This window comes from Chrysochloris asiatica, unplaced genomic scaffold (genome assembly GCF_000296735.1).
Source record: "Chrysochloris asiatica unplaced genomic scaffold, ChrAsi1.0 scaffold00205, whole genome shotgun sequence".
In the NCBI taxonomy this organism is placed as follows: Eukaryota; Metazoa; Chordata; class Mammalia; order Afrosoricida; family Chrysochloridae; genus Chrysochloris; species Chrysochloris asiatica.
The window spans coordinates 5,409,137-5,427,538 of NW_006408723.1; the positions used below are offsets into that span (position 1 = coordinate 5,409,137).

Below are 18,402 nucleotides of genomic sequence, written 5' to 3' on the forward strand. Positions count from 1 at the left end.
AGAGGCGGGAGAGAAGTAAAAAATAAAATTTGAAAAAAAAAAAAGGAAGAAAATCTGTAGCCTCTTATGAGTATGACTTTAATGTCCTCTCTTCATCTTCTTGCTTTCAAAGCTGCCTGAGAGATTTCAAGGTGCCACTGTTGGTTGTTATGCTGTACATCGGGCTTCAATTTAATTTTCAGCCTGTTTTGTTTTTAAACTCTCTTTCCCTCTCTACAGCCCTGCCCTGCCCTGTCCTTTATTTAAAATTAAAAAAATCATTCATAGCCTTCTCTTGGGCTGAGTATCTGTGAGCGTGTGTGTCAGAAGAACCCACCAGTGGTGAGGTTGGGAGTTATCCACCTGCTCAGGCACCCCCTCTAGTCACCAGAATGGAGGTGCACAAACAGTGGCAGGGGACAAATGACCAGATACCAAAAAAAAAGAAAAGAAAATCAGAACAAAGTAAAACCAACAAAGTGTATTGTCCACCTTTGCTTCAAGGTTCCCACGGCATTTTTCTGTTGTGTTTCTGCTCCCCTGCTTGGTCTTGCCGTTTGGTCTCACCCAAGATGTCTGCTCTGGGCCTCTGAGCCCAGCAGATTCAAAAGTATGTGATTTCTTACTTCCAATTCAAGTTCCACTAGCTATAAGCCATCAAACTTTAAAAATTGTCTAAGCTATGTGGTTCCAAATTTTGGAGCTCTGCTGTGAATCTGCTTTGCCTGGTATTCTGTGGTATTGCTGATGGCAAACTTCACTGCACCTCTACCCTAGCAGCCATCAAGTCCCCTGTTTCATATGTCTTAGTGGTAATTATGTTCCATGGAGTCGGTACCAACTCATGGTGACCCTGTACAGGATTTCTGAGACTTTAAATCTCACAGGAGCAGAAAGCCTCATCTTTCTCCCAAGGAACAGCTGGTAGTTTTGAACTTCTGACCTTGCGGTTCACAGCCCAATTCATAACCACTACACTATCAGAGCTCCTTATTAGATATCTTATTGGATAGTTCCTTTTATGTCCTCCAGTTTTAGGGTTCAAAAAAAAAGAGGTGTATTTCCCATATCTATAGAAATTGGTCATAGAAGGATTCTAGTTTTTAAACCATGCATAATTGTTGTTGTTGTTAAATGCCATCTAGTCAGTTCCAACTCATAGCAGCCCTGTATAGGGTTTCCTAGGAGCAGCTGGTGAGCTTGAATCGCTGATCTTGCAGTTCAAAATGACTTTGCAGTCCAACACAGTAACCCACAGCACTAAACCAGGATTCCCATGCATAATTAAGTCCCATGAATTTATTTATGCAAGTTCAACCATATTGGAAGATTTTAAAGAATTTACATATAACCTTTGTGATGATTTTATTTTAAAATGAAAAGTGATTCACTTTCTGGGAAACTTACTGAGATGTTCCTAAACAAAGCTCAACTTTTTAAAAAAGTGTGTTTTAAACCATGAACTTTAACAATGTATATTTTTAAATTATGTACCCAGGAACTCATTTGAAACATATATAAAGGAATTTTATATTCATGTGTGGTGGTTCATTGTTAGAATTTTTCACCTTCTTTACAGGAGAGCTGGGTTAGATTCCTGGACAATCTACCTCATGCATAGCCACCACCTGTCAATGGAGGCTTGTGCAGTTTATGATGTTGAATAGGTTTCTCTGGAGCTTCCAGATGAAGATGGACTAGGAAAGGCCTGTTGATCTACTTCTGAAAATCATCCAATGAAAACCTTATGGATCACATCTGTAACTAATCATGAGGGTGATGCAGGACCAGGAAGGATTTGGTTCCATTGTGAATGAATTCCCTATGGGTCAGGGGACAGCATGGCAGGAGTTAACAGCAAACACATGTGTAGGCATTATACATAATCTGAGATGATCAATTGCAAGATGTTACCGGAATCTGTGGATATCATAGCTTATAAGATTTATTTGAAAGTTATTTAAATATTCTGCAATTTAGGTCTTCTGCTAGTCTGGGACATTCTTCAATGTCCAAAAAATAACTGGAGTGAAAAATAACTCCTGTTATTTTAAAGTTAAGGGGTGTTACTTTATGTGTAGAAAATGAGAGAACACAATTGGAAGACTATGAACTTATTACATGCAGGATACTGTCATAACATCATGTGTACATAGGAATTGTGTCTTGTAGAAGGTAATATTACAGGAGTGGACCATTTTGGATATTTATTTGTTATGGTTTCTTTTTTGCAGAGTTGTGAAAACAGTGGCTGTGAAAATACTGAAGAATGAAGCCAATGACCCAGCTCTCAAAGATGAGTTGTTAGCAGAAGCCAATGTCATGCAGCAGCTTGATAACCCTTACATTGTGCGTATGATTGGGATCTGTGAGGCTGAGTCCTGGATGTTGGTGATGGAGATGGCGGAACTTGGGCCCCTTAATAAATACCTGCAGCAGAACAGGTATCTTTACTGCAGCTGCCCCTCAAAAGAACAGAAGTCCCTCTGCTTTCCTTCTCTACTCCCCACTTCTTCCTAGCATTGATACATACTCTCAAGCATGGACCTTGAGAGGAGAGCACAGAGATGTCATCTTTGAGTCAAATTCTCTTTTGCTCTTAATACTCAGTGAAAAACTCTAACCTAATAATTTTGTCTACATTCTCCCTTACTCATTCTGTATTGACCAAAGATGAAGATAAATCCAGCCTCATTGCATCTTGACAAGAAATCTCCCCTCACAGATGCAGAAAACATCCTTTTTTTTTTTTCTTTACTATGTTGAAATATATATAACAAAACATTTTCCACTTAAGTCATTTTTACATGTATACATCAGTGACATTAATTACATTCTCTATGTTGTACAACCGTAAAGATTTACAGCCTCTGAAACCCTGTGCAGGGTCGCTATGAGTTGGAACTGACTCCATGGCACATAACAACAACAACAACAACGTGTTGTACAAAGATGATCTGTTTCCAAACATTTTCATCACCTTTAAGCAAAGCTCAGTGCCCTTTAAGCAATCACTCCCTCTTTCTCTTTCCTGCCTATTCCTGGTAAACACTAATATATTTTGATCTCTCTGCATTTGCCTATTCTATATTGCATATAAGTCAGATCATGTAATAGTTGTCCCTTTGTGTCTGACTTATTTCACTCAGCATAATATTTTCAAGGGTAATCCATGTCATACATAAGAACTTCATTCTCCTATAGCTGAATAGAATGCACTCTTTTTAAAGAAGCATTTTATAAGAGATAATAATTTTGTATATCTGACTGAGAATCAACCCCTAAGCTCTCATGAGTAATTGCTTCTGAAAATATTAGTTAACTCTTAGTTAGGAATAGTTACATTATGTTAAACTATGTCATGCTGGGTAAGATGGAGAGTCAGAGAAAAAGAGGAAGACACCCAACGAGATGGATCAGCCAGGTGGCATCATTGATGGCGTCAAGTGTGGCAGTGGTGGTGGGCTTGGCCCAGGATCAGACATTGTTTCGTTCTGCTGTGCATAGTGTCGCTATGAGTTGGTTCCGACTCGATGGCACCTGACAACGACAACAACACAAAGCTATTATTGGGATGGAGGAAATCACATGGAATAATTTAATCCTCTGGGTCATTCCTGGATCAGGCTACTAACCTAAAGGTTGAAAGTTTGATCCTACCCAGCAGAGCTGCAGAAGAAAGACCTTGTAATCTACTTCCATAAATATTACTACCAAGAAAACCCTGTGAAGCAGTTCTACTCTTGCAACTCATGGACTATTCCTTTTTGCTACCGTATGCTTCTGCTTTACTCAGATTTTATCTTTATGTTGTTGTTGTTAGGTGCCATAGAGTAGGTTCCCACTCATAACGACTCTGTTAAGGATTTTCAGGGAGCAGTTGGGTTTGAACTGCCGACTTGTGGTTTACAGTCCAGTGCTGATCCTAGTCTAAATAGAAAGGGATTAGTGTTATCCCAAGTTTATAGATAAGAAACTAAGGGTTAGGGTAGATTTTATTACTTGTTGAGTGTTAGATTAATTATATATGAAACCTGACTCTTTATAAACTGTTCTATAGTTTTTAATGCAATTTCATGGAAGCACCACATAAAAATCGTATACATTGAGCAGGAGAAAGAGAAAGGCATTTAGTCTTGAATAGCTGCTTGTGAATAAGATCATTCATCACACTTTGTGACTCTTTATTTAAGAAAACAGGAAATTAATTAATATCTCTTCTGTGTGAATGGGGAGTGTGGTTGGTTATTCTAAAATAGACCATTGTCCACTATCACTACTGACTCATTTGTAACTTTCAGGCACGTCAAGGATAAGAACATAATAGAGCTGGTTCATCAGGTTTCTATGGGAATGAAATATTTGGAGGAGTGCAATTTTGTTCACAGAGATCTAGCTGCAAGAAATGTGTTGCTGGTTACTCAACATTATGCCAAAATCAGTGATTTTGGACTTTCCAAAGCACTTCGTGCTGATGAAAACTACTACAAGGTAGGAACAACTTAGATAATCTTAAGAGCAGTTGTTGTAAAGTGCTGTCAAGTCAGTTTCAACTCGCAGTGACCCTGTATAGAGTTTCCAAGGAGCAGTTTGTGAGTTTGAACTGCTGACCTTGTGGTTCAAACTGGCCTTTCCAGTGCTTTATCTCACAGCACCATACCGGGACTCCTTAAGAGCAGTAGTTAGTATGTATATGAAATGTATATTTATTAATAAGCAATTTCCATATTTAAAATAACTGTATAAAAATATATTACGTTTGATTCTTGTTTTTTAATGAAAATACTGTAATATTAAAGTATTATAATACATGTATATCTTGATTTAAGATCTAGTCAGAAAGTTGTTTTTTGCTGCCGTCAAATCATTCTGACTCATGGCGACCCTGTATAGGGTTTCTGAAGAGCCACCAACCTTGTGGTTCAAACTGACCTTTCAGTCTAGTGCATTATCCTACAGGGCCACACCAGGACTCCATATTCAAAAAAGTATCTGCCAAGCTATGTTCCATGGAACCATATGGAATCAAGATTCTAATTGATGATTTGTTTAAAAATATATATAAAGAAGAAGAAAAATACAATTTCTTCATTAAGTTACTTTGGAAAATGTAGGTTGAGCAGATTTCATTCTTGCAGGATTTGTCAGAACCCTTATCATATCAGTCTGCATTATGAAATTCAGTAGATGCTTTTGATCTGCAGCATTTTTCATACCTAGTTTATCCATTGAATTATTTTCTGATAGATGATCTGTATCATAACATCTTGAAAAACAATGTTCTATATCATATAGTTTGGATCAATTCCAAAATAACTTAAAATAATATGTTCCAAAACAAATCAAAATGAAATATGAAAAAATAAAGAGAAATATTAGCTATGGAAGCAAATGAGAACTAGTCACGGAAGTGTATTTGTGCAACATCAAAAATGTAAACCCAAGTACCCTTGATCTAGCTTTTCTTAATGAATACATGGGGGCTTCAAAAAAGTTCATGAAAAATGTAGAGTTTTTTCACACTTTTTGAAGCCCCCTTGTATATCTACATACATGGACAGATGTACATTATCAGTAATGTTCACTATAGCCTTATTTGTTGTAGCAAAAATTTATAAAATACCTAGTTGCCTATAAGTAGGAGGCTGGTTAAACTAATCATGACAGATTCATACATAGATTCCAATCTAAGATTTTTGAAAATGACTTTATTTGTATGTACATATATATAAATATGTCCATGACACATGGTCAATATAAAAAAAAATTCTAAAGATAAGTGCATAAAACTTTTGTTATAAAAAATCACTTTAATTTATTATTTATTTATGCTTCTAAATATATTTGTTTAGAAGAAAATAAGAAAAACTACTGAAAGTGGCTGCCTCTGTGAAGAAAGACCAGGAATTGGCGGTAGATAGGGGTTACCTTTACATTTTATTTAAGCCTTTTCTAAGGTTTATCTTATTATTAGTTTAAAATTCAAAATAAACTTGAAATAACACACATCCCTTTATTTTCCACAACTTTTTGAATTCAACCTAAAAGTAATATGTAACATGGCTGAGATACAAATGTAATTTCTTATGTTATTTAGTGAAGAAAATCAAGTCACCTTATGATTTCCAAGCTAACGTCCCCGTATTACCCCTTTTGACCTGCTATAATAGTGCTGATCATTTCCCCCCTTGTGCCCGAAGAGACCTCACACAGATTACACAATCATATCAACAAGCTTCTCCAAACAGTGTGCCATCCTTAATCTCCACCCCAAAGGAAAGAGTTTTGTTGAGCCTAATTTTGATCTTTTTCTTACTGCCACTTGTTTTTCCAAAGTAATAGAATTAGAAAAATTTAAATATTAAAAAAAAAATTATGCTAGCAAATAGTCTTATGCCAATGCATTATCATTGGCTTAAAACTATAGACAAATGGACAGCAGTGGTATTTATGAACAGTGTGTCCCATCTTTCTTGGAGCATAACTGTAAAGTTCAGGCTCACAGCACCATAAAAGTCATATAAATAATCTGACATCTAGACTCTTCCATAACCATCTACAAATTACATAAAGCTGTCTTTGGCTAAAGAGAAAGATGAGGAAAGAAAAGATTAAAGCATGCTAGCAATTTGGACTGAACCTGACAAATACACACACATGTATTTTTAAGATTTAGATTATATGTATACAAACACACCCATGACATTTTGTGAGTCAGAATTTTATTTTATTATACTTTTAATGTGGTGCTGAGAGAAGGCAATAATATGCCTAATAACACATATAAACTAGATCAGATTTACAAACCAAACATGTTGGTTCCATACTAAGAGACGGGAGGGAAGATGAAATGGGTGTTATCATTAAGTCTTTTTAATATCACAAGGTTCAATATATAATTTCTGTAACACAGAGCATTCTATTAAGACTTTACAGCTAACCACCCACTTTTAATTCCCTTTTGTTATTGACTTTTGAATGAATTACTCATTGAGACTAGAAAACTCTTTCTGTACCTCAGCATAATCTGTTAAGAAAATATATCTAGGATTTTATTTTGTTCTAGATAATATTTTATTATGTCTTTGATTAAGGTTTACACAGAAGTTTAGATTTCTGTTCAACAGTTTCTACATAATATGTTCAATGACAAATGCCAGCTTGCATTCTCCAGGTCCAGAGAAGTTGCCTGCTTTTCTTGCCATTGTAGTCATTTGAATCTTAGTTCTGTACATCTGTCTATATCCCTTATGATAGTGCTTGGATAGTGCTTATCATAGGTAAGTTTTCTCCTTTTTCATAAAACATCTTTTGGTCAAATTTCTTTCTCAAGTGCTTGATCTTTAGTTTTTTGAAATTCCTTTGCTTTTTCTTAAGGGTCTCTGGCACAGCAGGAACTTTCTTTTTCTTCTCTTCAACACTTTCCAGGGTTCCAACTGGTTAAAAAAAAAAAAAAAAAAAAAGGAAGTTGGCACCTGTGTACTGTGCACTGTCCACTTGAAGACTCAAAATAATTATTGACCATTTGGTCTCATATAGATGATGTTTTTTTTTAAGGAGCATGGTATTCATAGGGGATGTTCTTTATTTTGTGAGTCAGCCCGCTATTTAGCTAAAAGGTGACTTTTGGGCAAGTTTCAGCTCAAGGCCTGAAAAGTATCTCAAGGCAATCATCTCAGAGAGTTCTCAAGTATCATCTAGTCCAGAAAAGTTGATTTTTTTTTTAAAGAACTTGAGGTTTCTGTTCCATATTTTCTCTCCCATTCCATCAGGTCCACCTATCGTAGCCTAGATGAGAAAACTTGTTAGTGGTGGGAGAATTAGGCCTTGCTTCATGTAGATTATTATTTTTTTAGACAAGTTTCTTTTTGAGTCTCTGGCTTCTTTTTTTCTCTTTTGCTCCAGATAAATAGATACCAATAGTTGTATCTTAGATGATTGCTTGTACATATTTTTAAAAACTTTTATTATGAATTGTGTGAAGGTTTACAGATAAGATCATCAGCTCTATATTCATCAAACTATGTACCTAAAAAGTTTCATCTCAATAACTGTAACCCCCCCCGTCACAAAATTTATCCTACTTCTTCCCTGTGACTCTTATTTACATTTTAAATTTCACAAATGAACAAGGCAAAAATATTTTATATAAACTTGCTTAGCAAAAAATATATATTCACTTAAATGTCCAAATGGCACATTCTGACAGCCAACCTCCTTCCCACTCTTCCTTCTTGATGGTGCTGGAATTGCCTGTTCCTGAAATGAAAGATTAGCTACTCCCCTCTTTTAGTTACATCTACAATTATAGTTGTGATTGCAATTCATCCTGCTAACAGTTATTTACAGTTGAGTCATAGAATCCTATCATTGTTGTTTCCCATCCCCTTTTAGGTTATCCATCTGGGAAATAGGGAAACTATTCAGTTGGGATTCTACCTTAACCCCTTTATTCTGAAACACATTCATGAAAGCTTGTAAGCCAGCCACTTCATGCCTTTGTAGCACCCCCATTTTTGATAATCAGTGTCTAAATTTCCTGTTCTATCAACCAGTACACTGAGGAAACAAGTTTGTTGCTTGATATGAAGAATCCTAATATTAGAATTTTGAGTCACTGCATTCATAGTCAAAGTGTAGTTCATTAAATTGTAGCAATTTGCACTGGTTCTCAGTATCAAATATCTTTATTTTCCTCAGTTTGAGTTCTGGTCAACTAGCTATCCAAGCTATGTCAAATGGGTACTAACTGCAAGTTTGGGAGTTCACGCACACCTCCCTGCACATCAGACCAGTTGACTGCTTCACTCTCAGGTCTACCCCCTGGTGGCTTGGTCATTGCCTTACTCTTCTCTCTCTTATCTCATGGTCAGTGGGGGCTAATGAACTTTGCTAAATTCAGCCCATGTCTTCATTGCTGCAGTTCCCCTACTGCCACTCACAAGTAGACCCAGATAGTCATCAGTGACATACTTACTGTACTGCTCAGGGTTTCCCTTTGAGTTTCAATTCTAGACAGGGGTTTTCCTTAATAAGCTGACATTTCTTTCCTTGATGCCTCCAAAGCAAACAGTCTGCTTGATACTCATGCAGTCAAACCATCCTTTTTTTTTTTTTTTTTTTTTCCTGCAGGTCTTTCTTTCAATAAGAATCTTCTGTTCTCCTAGTTCTCACTTGATGTGCAAGTGGGAATGTCCCAACTCAGAAGATTCTGAGTAAGGATCAGGATTCCACCTAAGGCCCCATACTCTACGAAGACATAACAAGAAGCCTATTTCTCTGGGCAAATTCTATGTCCCCTTTTAACAAATACATTCAGTTATAGGCTGAAGGTGGGCTCACAATCTTTCAGTCATCATATTTCCCAGTATTTATTTCTGTCACATATAAATGTCTACTTTACGATCGTAGGCAGGAGAAACCAATATCTATAAGACAGTCAAGCACATAAACATTTCTTCCCTTCCTTTCCCCATGCAGCCTGTCATGATCCATGTATCTACTCACAGCACACTGTTATTCCAAAGTTGTATATAAATCATTATTCACATCTATACCATTTAGCCAATGCATAACTCTCAAAGTCTTCTCCTATCTTAAGTGTTCATCTGCCATCCTTCCTCTTCTTGTGTATGTCCTCCAGTGTAGAAATTCCATTAGAACTTGTCTAACATGAGTGACCCTACTGGTATTTGAAATATTGGTGGTTTGGCTTACAGCATCACACAATAAGAAACTGACAAGGACAAGTGATGAATTTATGCAATAGTAATTCCCAAAAACTCCTTTTATGTTATATACATTGACATTGTTTACCTTTGTGGCATTACCTCTGTGAAGGTTTATATACTTCACTCTCATTTGGCACTACCAATCCCATCATGAAAAACAATAAGTGCCTGATGTGGCACTGTAGATGAATGTGCTGGACTTCAAAGTTGGTTTGAACCACAAGGTCAGCAGTTCAAGCTCACCAGCCACTCCCTAGAAACCCAACACAGGGTCACTGTGAGTCAGAACCAACCTGATGGCACAACATTTTGAAAATTAATCCACACCCTCCCCCACTCTCAATCTCTGATCAACACTGATAGATATTAGTTTCATGTCATTCCATAATAGTGAAAACATAAAATATGAGGTGCTTTTTGTATGTTCCAAGATGGTTTGAGAATTTTTTTTTAACCACTAAGTAGTATTCCATTGTCATATGTACCACATTTTACTTATCCATTGGTGAGTACTTAGGTTGTTTCCATCATCTTTTTGCTATTGTGAATAGTTCTGCAATAAGCATTCCAAAACCAAAAACACTTCCATTGAGTTAATTCTGACTAATAGTGACCCTATAGGACTAAGTAGAATGTTCCATAGGGTTTCCAAGACTGTAAATCTTTACAGAAGCAGACTTCCCATCTTTCTCTCACATAACTGCTGGTAGATTCAAACCACTGACCTTTCAGTTAGCAGCCAGCCACTTTAATCACAGCTCCTGTAAGGCTTCTAAAATGGACCCTTGTTGTTGTTGTTTAGTGCTGTTGAGTTGGTTCTGACTTACAGCGACCCTGTATAGCCACTCCTTTGAAACGGCTGGTTTGTTTGAATTGCTGACCCTGCAGTTAATAGTCCAGTGCTTATCTTGCAGTACTATACCAGAACTCACAATGCACATAAATATCCATATATCTGCTTGATTCATTTTTATAGGATCCTTAAGGTATATACTGAAACCAAACACTCCAAATCTGTTGTCTTCAAGTCAATTCCAACTCATAGCTACCATATAGGATAGAGTAGGACTGTCCTATAAGGTTTACAAGGCTATAAGTTTTTATAGAAGTAAACTGCCACATCTTTGTTCCCATGGAGTGGCTGATGGGTTGACACTACCAACCTTTTGGTAGCAACCTAGCATTTAACAGCTTTGCCTCCAAGCTACAAACCTAGGAGTAGAAGTGCTGGGTCACATGGCAGCTCTGCCCTTCAGGGTTTTTTTAGGACCTCCAGACTGTTTCCCACAATGGCTGTATCACTTTGTATTCCCACCAGCAGATGAGGGTTCCAGTTTCTCCATATCCCTTTCAACAATTATTCTATTCTGTTTTGTTTGTTTGTTTTTAACCTTAGCTATGGAGTCCTGGTGTGGCGCTGTGGGTTAATGTGCCAGACTGCAAAGCCACTTGAACTGTGGGGTCAGCGGTTCAAACTCACCAGGTGTTCCTCAGAAACCCTATACAGGGTTGCTATGGGTCAGATTTAACTCGACGGCATTTAACAACAACAACATCCTAGTGGGAGTGAAATAATATTTATTGTGGCTTTGATTTGCATTTCTCTGATAGCTAATGGTGTTGAGCATCATTTCATGTATCTGTTAGTCATTTGAATATCATCTTTGGTGAATTATCTGTTCATGTCCTTTGCCTATTTTTTGATTGGCTTATTTGTCTTTTTTTTTTGTTTTTTCTTGTTAAATTCTAGATGTTTTACACACACACACACACACACACACACACACACACACACATATATATATATAATCTTAAATATTAGACCCTTATCAGGTATGTCATACCCAAAGATTTTCCTAGTCTGTAGGTTGTCTCTTTGTTCTTTTGATAATACCTTCTGATGACTATAAGTATTTAACTTTCATGAGGTCCAAGTTTATCTATTTTGTTTTCTGTTGTGTTAGATTGGTGAAAATTACATCATTGAGTAATATTAGGTCCCAAAACTTTGCTACTATAGGCTCTTCCAATGACTTTATTGTTTTTGATTTACAATTTTATTTTTAATGATGGTTTTCTAGTCATCTAGGCATTCCTGGTAGGTACAAATGGTCAAGAAATCAACTACTGGCCAGAAAGTTAACAGTTCAGATCCACTCAGTGGCACCTAGAAAGACAGGCCTGGAGATCTGCTTAGAGAATGTCACAGAATGAAAACACCATGATGCAGTTCTACTCTGCACATATGGGGTTGCTGTGATTTGGAATCAACTCAACAGCAACAACAACTCTGCTTGCTTTTCTTGCAGGCCCAGACTCATGGGAAGTGGCCTGTGAAGTGGTATGCTCCAGAATGCATCAACTACTACAAGTTCTCCAGCAAGAGTGATGTCTGGAGCTTCGGAGTGCTGATGTGGGAAGCATTTTCCTATGGGCAGAAGCCATATCGAGTAAGCCACTAGTGTTTCTTTCATAATTATGTAGTCATTATATATAATAGGCACCCAGTTCATCTTGACAATAGGCAGTTAATATGACTTTACCTTCTTCTAAATTGAAAAATAAATATGTGATGCCAACTGAACATTATTCATTTTTTCTTTTTGTGCATTGCATATATAAATATAAATAAAATATATAGCTAATTTTCACTAGAGTTGAAATAAAAATGATGATTTTGTACAATATCAAATTCTAAGTTGTTAAATTTTTAAAATACTTTTTATATAAAAAAATAATGATCATACAAAAAAGTACATAAATCCTGGGATATAGCTGGATGAATTTTCACAAATAGAATATACCCATGAAAGCAGCCTCCAGGTGAAGTAACAGAACAGAACCCCTGAAAGCCACTCCCCACCACATCCCACTGAAGACACAAGACTTGCCCCAAGATTAACCCTGTCTGATTTCTAACACCATAGATTGAATTCTCCTGGTTTTATACTTTACCTAAATAAAATTGCCTATCATGTACTCTTTTGTATCTGTACATATTTTAGTGGGTAAATTGGTTGTTTGTTTTGCTTTGTTGAATAGTCCTTTAAAAGCTCAGGTACATGGTTTGTTTTCAGGGAATGAAAGGAAGTGAAGTGTCTGTTATGCTAGAAAAAGGAGAAAGGATGGGGTGCCCTCCAGGCTGTCCAAGAGAGATGTATGAACTGATGAATCTGTGCTGGACATATGAGTGAGTACCAGATGCTTCCCTTCCATGCATGTAATTACTCTGGGGGTAGGTGGCTGGATTTAAAAAGATGCATAAAGTCTGTCTTTTCATTAATTTGGGATGTGCTTCCTTCTAAACAAGCAATAGAGGAGAAAACAAAGCCAAACACAAACAAAGAAGCTGCTTCTACTTTAAGATATCTTGATTCCTGAACTATGTAGTTGTATTTGCTAGAGCCTAAAGAATAATTTTAGATTATTAATCTAGATTATTAAAATTCCAGTGGAGATAATAACAATAAGTAAAAAGTTGTCTGTAATACTCTGGTGCTGTATACCACATTTGTTAATTAAGGATAGCAAAAATATTAGCAGGAGAATATATACTTTTATCATTCATACTTTATTAGTGTAATATGAGTATTAAGTAGCATATTTAGTGAAATATGAAAATTAAGTAGCACTTCTCTAAAAGCTCCTCAGACCCTGAATCAGTGATCCTTAGCATCAAACCTGGCAGGGGCATTCTGGTATCCAAAGAGCCTGCCAAGGCCCTGGGGAAATCTTTTTTTGACTATAATTATTAAGGATAATAATAATTGTCCCTCAGTGGTACAAAAAAAGTATTTGACAACTAGTCAAAAGAAGTCTTAACTTAGTTCTCCACAAGTCCAAACTAGAATTGTTAGAACCATTGATGGATGTAGTAGAGCAACTATTTTAGTAGGGTAACTATTTTTAAATTGAAATTGACAGTCTAGGCTATGAAATTATAGGGTGGGGAGAATGTGTGGAGAAACAGGAGAGAATTTAATTCCTGAAGATGACACTATAGACCATATGAAGATGTTGTGTGCATGAACTGAGAGTCTTCTCTCCACCTCCTCATTATATGGCACTTCTTCCCAAAATGGCATGGATAGGGAATGGGGTATGGGGGTGGGTGGAGTGTGAAGATTGAAAGAAGCACCTGCTTTCCAAGATGTTTGTTTTCAACTGAGTTCCAAAGGATCTATAAACTTCTGGGAATGGTTCTTCCTGTCTTTATTGACAGTGTAATCTTTGCTGTGTCTTGAAGGTCCTGGCCCACTGTGAAAATTCACTGAGAGCCAGGCATGGATGAGGATCTGTGGTTGGGTGGTGGGCCTCACTGCATATCTGCATATCTCCTTGGTGCATGCCATCCCTGACCCTCTATGGTCCACTCTGACCTTTTTTCCCAAGGTCAATTGTGATTAAATTCCAATAGTAGCATGCACTAACACTATGGACCCTAATGACCCAGAAGCAGGCCACCAACTCTCTTGTTTATGAAATAGTTTACAAGAAGTACTGCTTGATCCTGCCTGCAGGGTCCTTGAGGGAAGTGTACTACAGATCATTCTGAAACAAATGAAGAAAACTGGAATTAATATCAACTCTTGACAGGCTAGTTAAAATGAGTATTTTTTGCATTTAATTTTAATACATATCATGTTTATTTCTGTTGGCTGCTTCTTTGTAGTAGATCTTCAACAAAGAAAAATTGGAGGTGAGCAGGGAAAGGGATTCAGGGTTTCAATGGCAATGGCTGGTGATGGGCCTGTTATGAGGGCCATGATGTAGCCAGAAGTATCCCCTTTCTCTTGGTTCTTAGGAACAAAGCAAGAGCTGCCAAACACTCCTAGCACCTTCACAGATTCTTAGTGTTAGAACCTAGTCAGCTTGGGTTACTTCAGTTCTACCTAATCATGCACAGTTGTCTCTGTTGTTATTGCTGGAATGATTGTGCAAAGGAAGACAACATTCTGGTAGTCACCAAAGTCAGAGCAAACAAGAGCAACCTTTTTGTTTAGAATTATCTAAATATAAATGCTCCCAAATGGAGATTTAAATTACAATATGAGTGAGATTTATAGGCAAGTGATATACAGCCCTAATCCTGGGGCATGTCATTGTTAGGTATGTTGAGTAGGTTCCCACTCATAGCAACACTATGAAAAACAGAATGAAACACTGCCTGGTCTTGTGCCATCCTCACAATTGTTATATTTGAACCAATTGCTGCTGCTGCTGTTAGTTCATCTCATTGAGGGTCTTCCACTTTTATGCTGACCCTCCACCTTACCAAACAAGGAGTCCTTCTCCAGGTGCTGGTTCCTTCTGATAATATATTCAAAGTAAGAGAGATGAAGTCTAGCCATCCTCACTTTTAAGAAGCTTTCTGACTACAAGAATGCAAGACATATTTGTTTGTTCTTCTAGAAGTCTATGATATTTTAAAATATTTTTTACCAACACCATAATTCAAGTGTATTGATTCTTCTGTGGTCTTTTTTATTCACAAGCACATGAGGCAAGTGAAAACACCATAGCTGTGTCAGATACACTTTTGTCCTCAAACTATTATCTTTGCTCTTTAACCCTTTAAAGAGGTCTTGTGCAGCAGAGTTGATTATTGCAGCACATCATTTGATATCTTGACTTCTGCTCCTGCTCATCTGAGGCATCCAAAATATCAAGTGAATTCAAAACCATTTTTCTTTTTCTCTATTTCAACATGGTGGAATGAACAAAAAGGATTGTGGATCCAAATATAATAAACTTTTTGACAATTTCAATAATTTCTCCATTTATCACAATGATATTTATTGGTCCAGTTATGAGGATTTTTGTAATCCTAGGTCATACTGTACAGAAAATGCTATCTTTTTAGTTCTCCTCCAGAAGTGAAATGGATATATATCTAGAAATCAGTTCCAGAGTAGACATACCCAGGCAATAGATACAGTGATAATCCATGCCCCAAATTAGAAATAAAAACCCTTTCAAATTTTGATTTTTCCCCCTAAACAAAGCTATATTTCTGAAGGATAGATTTTTCTAGTAGTAACCTGAAATGGGGAGGAACAGGATATGATTAACACTGAACTGTGAACCACAAGTCCAGTGGTTCCAGCCCTCCAGCTACTTCACAGGAGAAACATGATATTTCTATTTCTGCAAAGATTAACAGCCTTGGAAACCTGTACAGGGTCACTGTGAGTCAGAATTAACTCAACAACAGTAACAACAACCTGAAATGGGTAAAGAACAACTTTATCTAAACCTAATAGTTAGAAAAAGGCAGTGGTTGTTCAGTTGTAGAGTTTTACCTTCCATGAAGAAGATCTGGATTTGATTCCTGGCCAGTGTACCTCAAAGGCAGATACTACCTGTCTGTCAGTGGAGGCTTGTGTGTTGCTGTGTGACTAACCAGGTTTCATTGGCACTTCCAGACTAAGACAGATTAGGAAAAAAGGCATGGTGATCAACCCCTGAAAATAAGCCAAGGAAAGCTGTATGTATGGATCACAACAGTTCAAACCACAACTAATAACAGCTGCAGGACCAGGTAGTGTTTCATTCCATTGTGTATGGGGTTGCTGTGGGTTGGAGGCCAACTCAATGTCAGCCAACAACAATAAAGTAGTTAGAAGATGTAGCTGTATGGGAAGAAAAGGGTTTCTTGGAACATGTCACGAAAAAGAATTCAAGACTCTGGAACTGGTCTGTCAACTCCAAGTCTCTTGGGAAAATCCCACCTGTGCCCTCTGCATTCTATTCTGTTTCAGAGTGGGATCCTTGGGAATATTCCAAAGGGACTTAGTGACAGAACCCTAAGGAAGTGTACAACATCCCTAACTCTCTCTTCCCAAAGGGATAAACAAGTACCCGTGTCTCCCTGTAACAGTCACATGAGGAAGCTGCATTCAAGCCAGGAAGGGAAAATTGGGTTTCAGAAAAACAGGAACCATAAGAGGTGCCTTCAGTAAGTTTAAGTGTTTTCCAGAGTCCATTCATGTTCATAAAATTAGAGATTCAGTTAAAGACCCACAGAAGGAAAACCTTTGCAAATTGAAAGAAGCTGGGACTCTTTATATTGATGAACAGTCTCTCTCTAATTGTCTCTACCCATCAGGAATCAGGACTGAACTGGGTCTATAGAAGAAAAGCCCTAGACATTCAGGATTCTCTAAGAATGGGGAATGATCTAATAGGGATCAAAATCCTTTATAAAGATCTGTAAACCCAAGGTACACCATGAGTTCTACCCAGAAACTTAGCAAGGTCTCACTCTGACTTGCTCCTTCCCAACCCAAATTCTCTCTGCCTCTGAGTCTGAGAACAGATTTGATGCATTAGACACTAATGACCAAAGACCAGAAGAGCTGTGAGTTGACATCAAGAACATGATGCATGAGGAAAGCAAAAGGTCATTAAAAAGACAGAAAAGAAAGAAAAATCAAAACTAGATATCAGAAGACACTCTGAATGAAGCTTGCTTTCCAGCATAGAGATGCTAAGGTGAGTGGAAGAAATGAGGCAGTAAAGAGCTGAACAGAAAATTTAAAAGGACAACTCCAGAAGGCAAAGTCAAGTATTATAATGAAATGTGCAAAGACCTGGAATTAGAAAATAAAAAGAGAAGAGCATACTCAGCATTTCTCAGGGTGAAAGAACTGAAGAAAAAAATGCAAGCTTTGACTTGCAATATATTTAATTGGACTAATGGGCAAAATATTGAATGATACAGAAAACATCACAAGAAGATGGAAGGTAGAAAGAGTCATTGTAACAAAAAGAAATTTTAATATTCAACCATTTCAAGAGGTAGCATATGGTTAAAAACAAATGATACTGAAGGAAGAAGCCCAAGCTGCACTGAAGGTATTGGCAAATAACAAGTCTATAGGAATTGACAGAATATATATTGAAGTCTTTCAAAAAGCTGAGGCAGCATTGGAGACACTCACTCAGCTAAGGCAAGAAATTTGGAAAACAGCTACCTGTCCAATTGATTGGAAGAGACCCATACTTGTGCCCATTCTAAAGAGAGGTGACTAAACAGAGTGTGGCAATCATCAAGCCATATGATTAATATCACATGCAAGTACAGTTTTGCTGAAGATAATTAAAAAACGGCTTTAACAGTACATCAACAGGGAATTCCTAGAAACTCAAGCCAGAATCAGAAGAGGATGTGAAACTAGGAATATCATTGCTGACATCAAATGGATCTTGGCCAAAGAATACAAGAAAGGCGTTTACTTATGCTTTATTCACTATGCAAAGTCTTTCAGCTGTGTGGATCATAACACTAAAAAATGGAAATTCCAGACCGCTTAATTGTGCTCAAACCTGTACATAGACCAAAAGGCAGTTTTCTAACAGAACAAGAAGATACTAGATTTTGTTGTTAAGTGATGTCTAGTCACTTCTAGGAGTCCTGGTGTGGCACTGTGGGTTAATGTGCCAGACTGCAAAGCCATTTGAACTACAAGGTCAGCGGTTCAGGCTCACCAGGTGCTCCTCGGAAACCCTATACAGGGTTGCTATAGTTTGGAACTGACTTGACAGCACTTAACAACAACAACAGTCACTTCTGACTCCAGGCATTCCTGTGTAAGGTTTCTGAGGCTTTCAGTCTTTGAGGGAGCATAAAGCCTCATCTTTCTCCTACTGAGCAGCTGGAGGGCTTAAACCATGGGGATTGTGGTTTGCA

The 18,402-nt window shown here is 37.3% G+C and overlaps 1 protein-coding gene across 1 annotated transcript in view; it reads left to right on the forward strand.

The window, feature by feature from the left end:
- Window positions 1-18,402, forward strand: part of SYK (spleen tyrosine kinase) — a 115,147-nt gene that overhangs the window by 70,719 nt on the left and 26,026 nt on the right. The window contains exons 9-12 of the mRNA XM_006872588.1: window positions 2,214-2,423; window positions 4,281-4,470; window positions 12,020-12,160; window positions 12,788-12,900. Coding sequence (XP_006872650.1) covers window positions 2,214-2,423; window positions 4,281-4,470; window positions 12,020-12,160; window positions 12,788-12,900 — 654 coding nt within the window. The remainder of the gene's footprint in view (window positions 1-2,213; window positions 2,424-4,280; window positions 4,471-12,019; window positions 12,161-12,787; window positions 12,901-18,402) is intronic.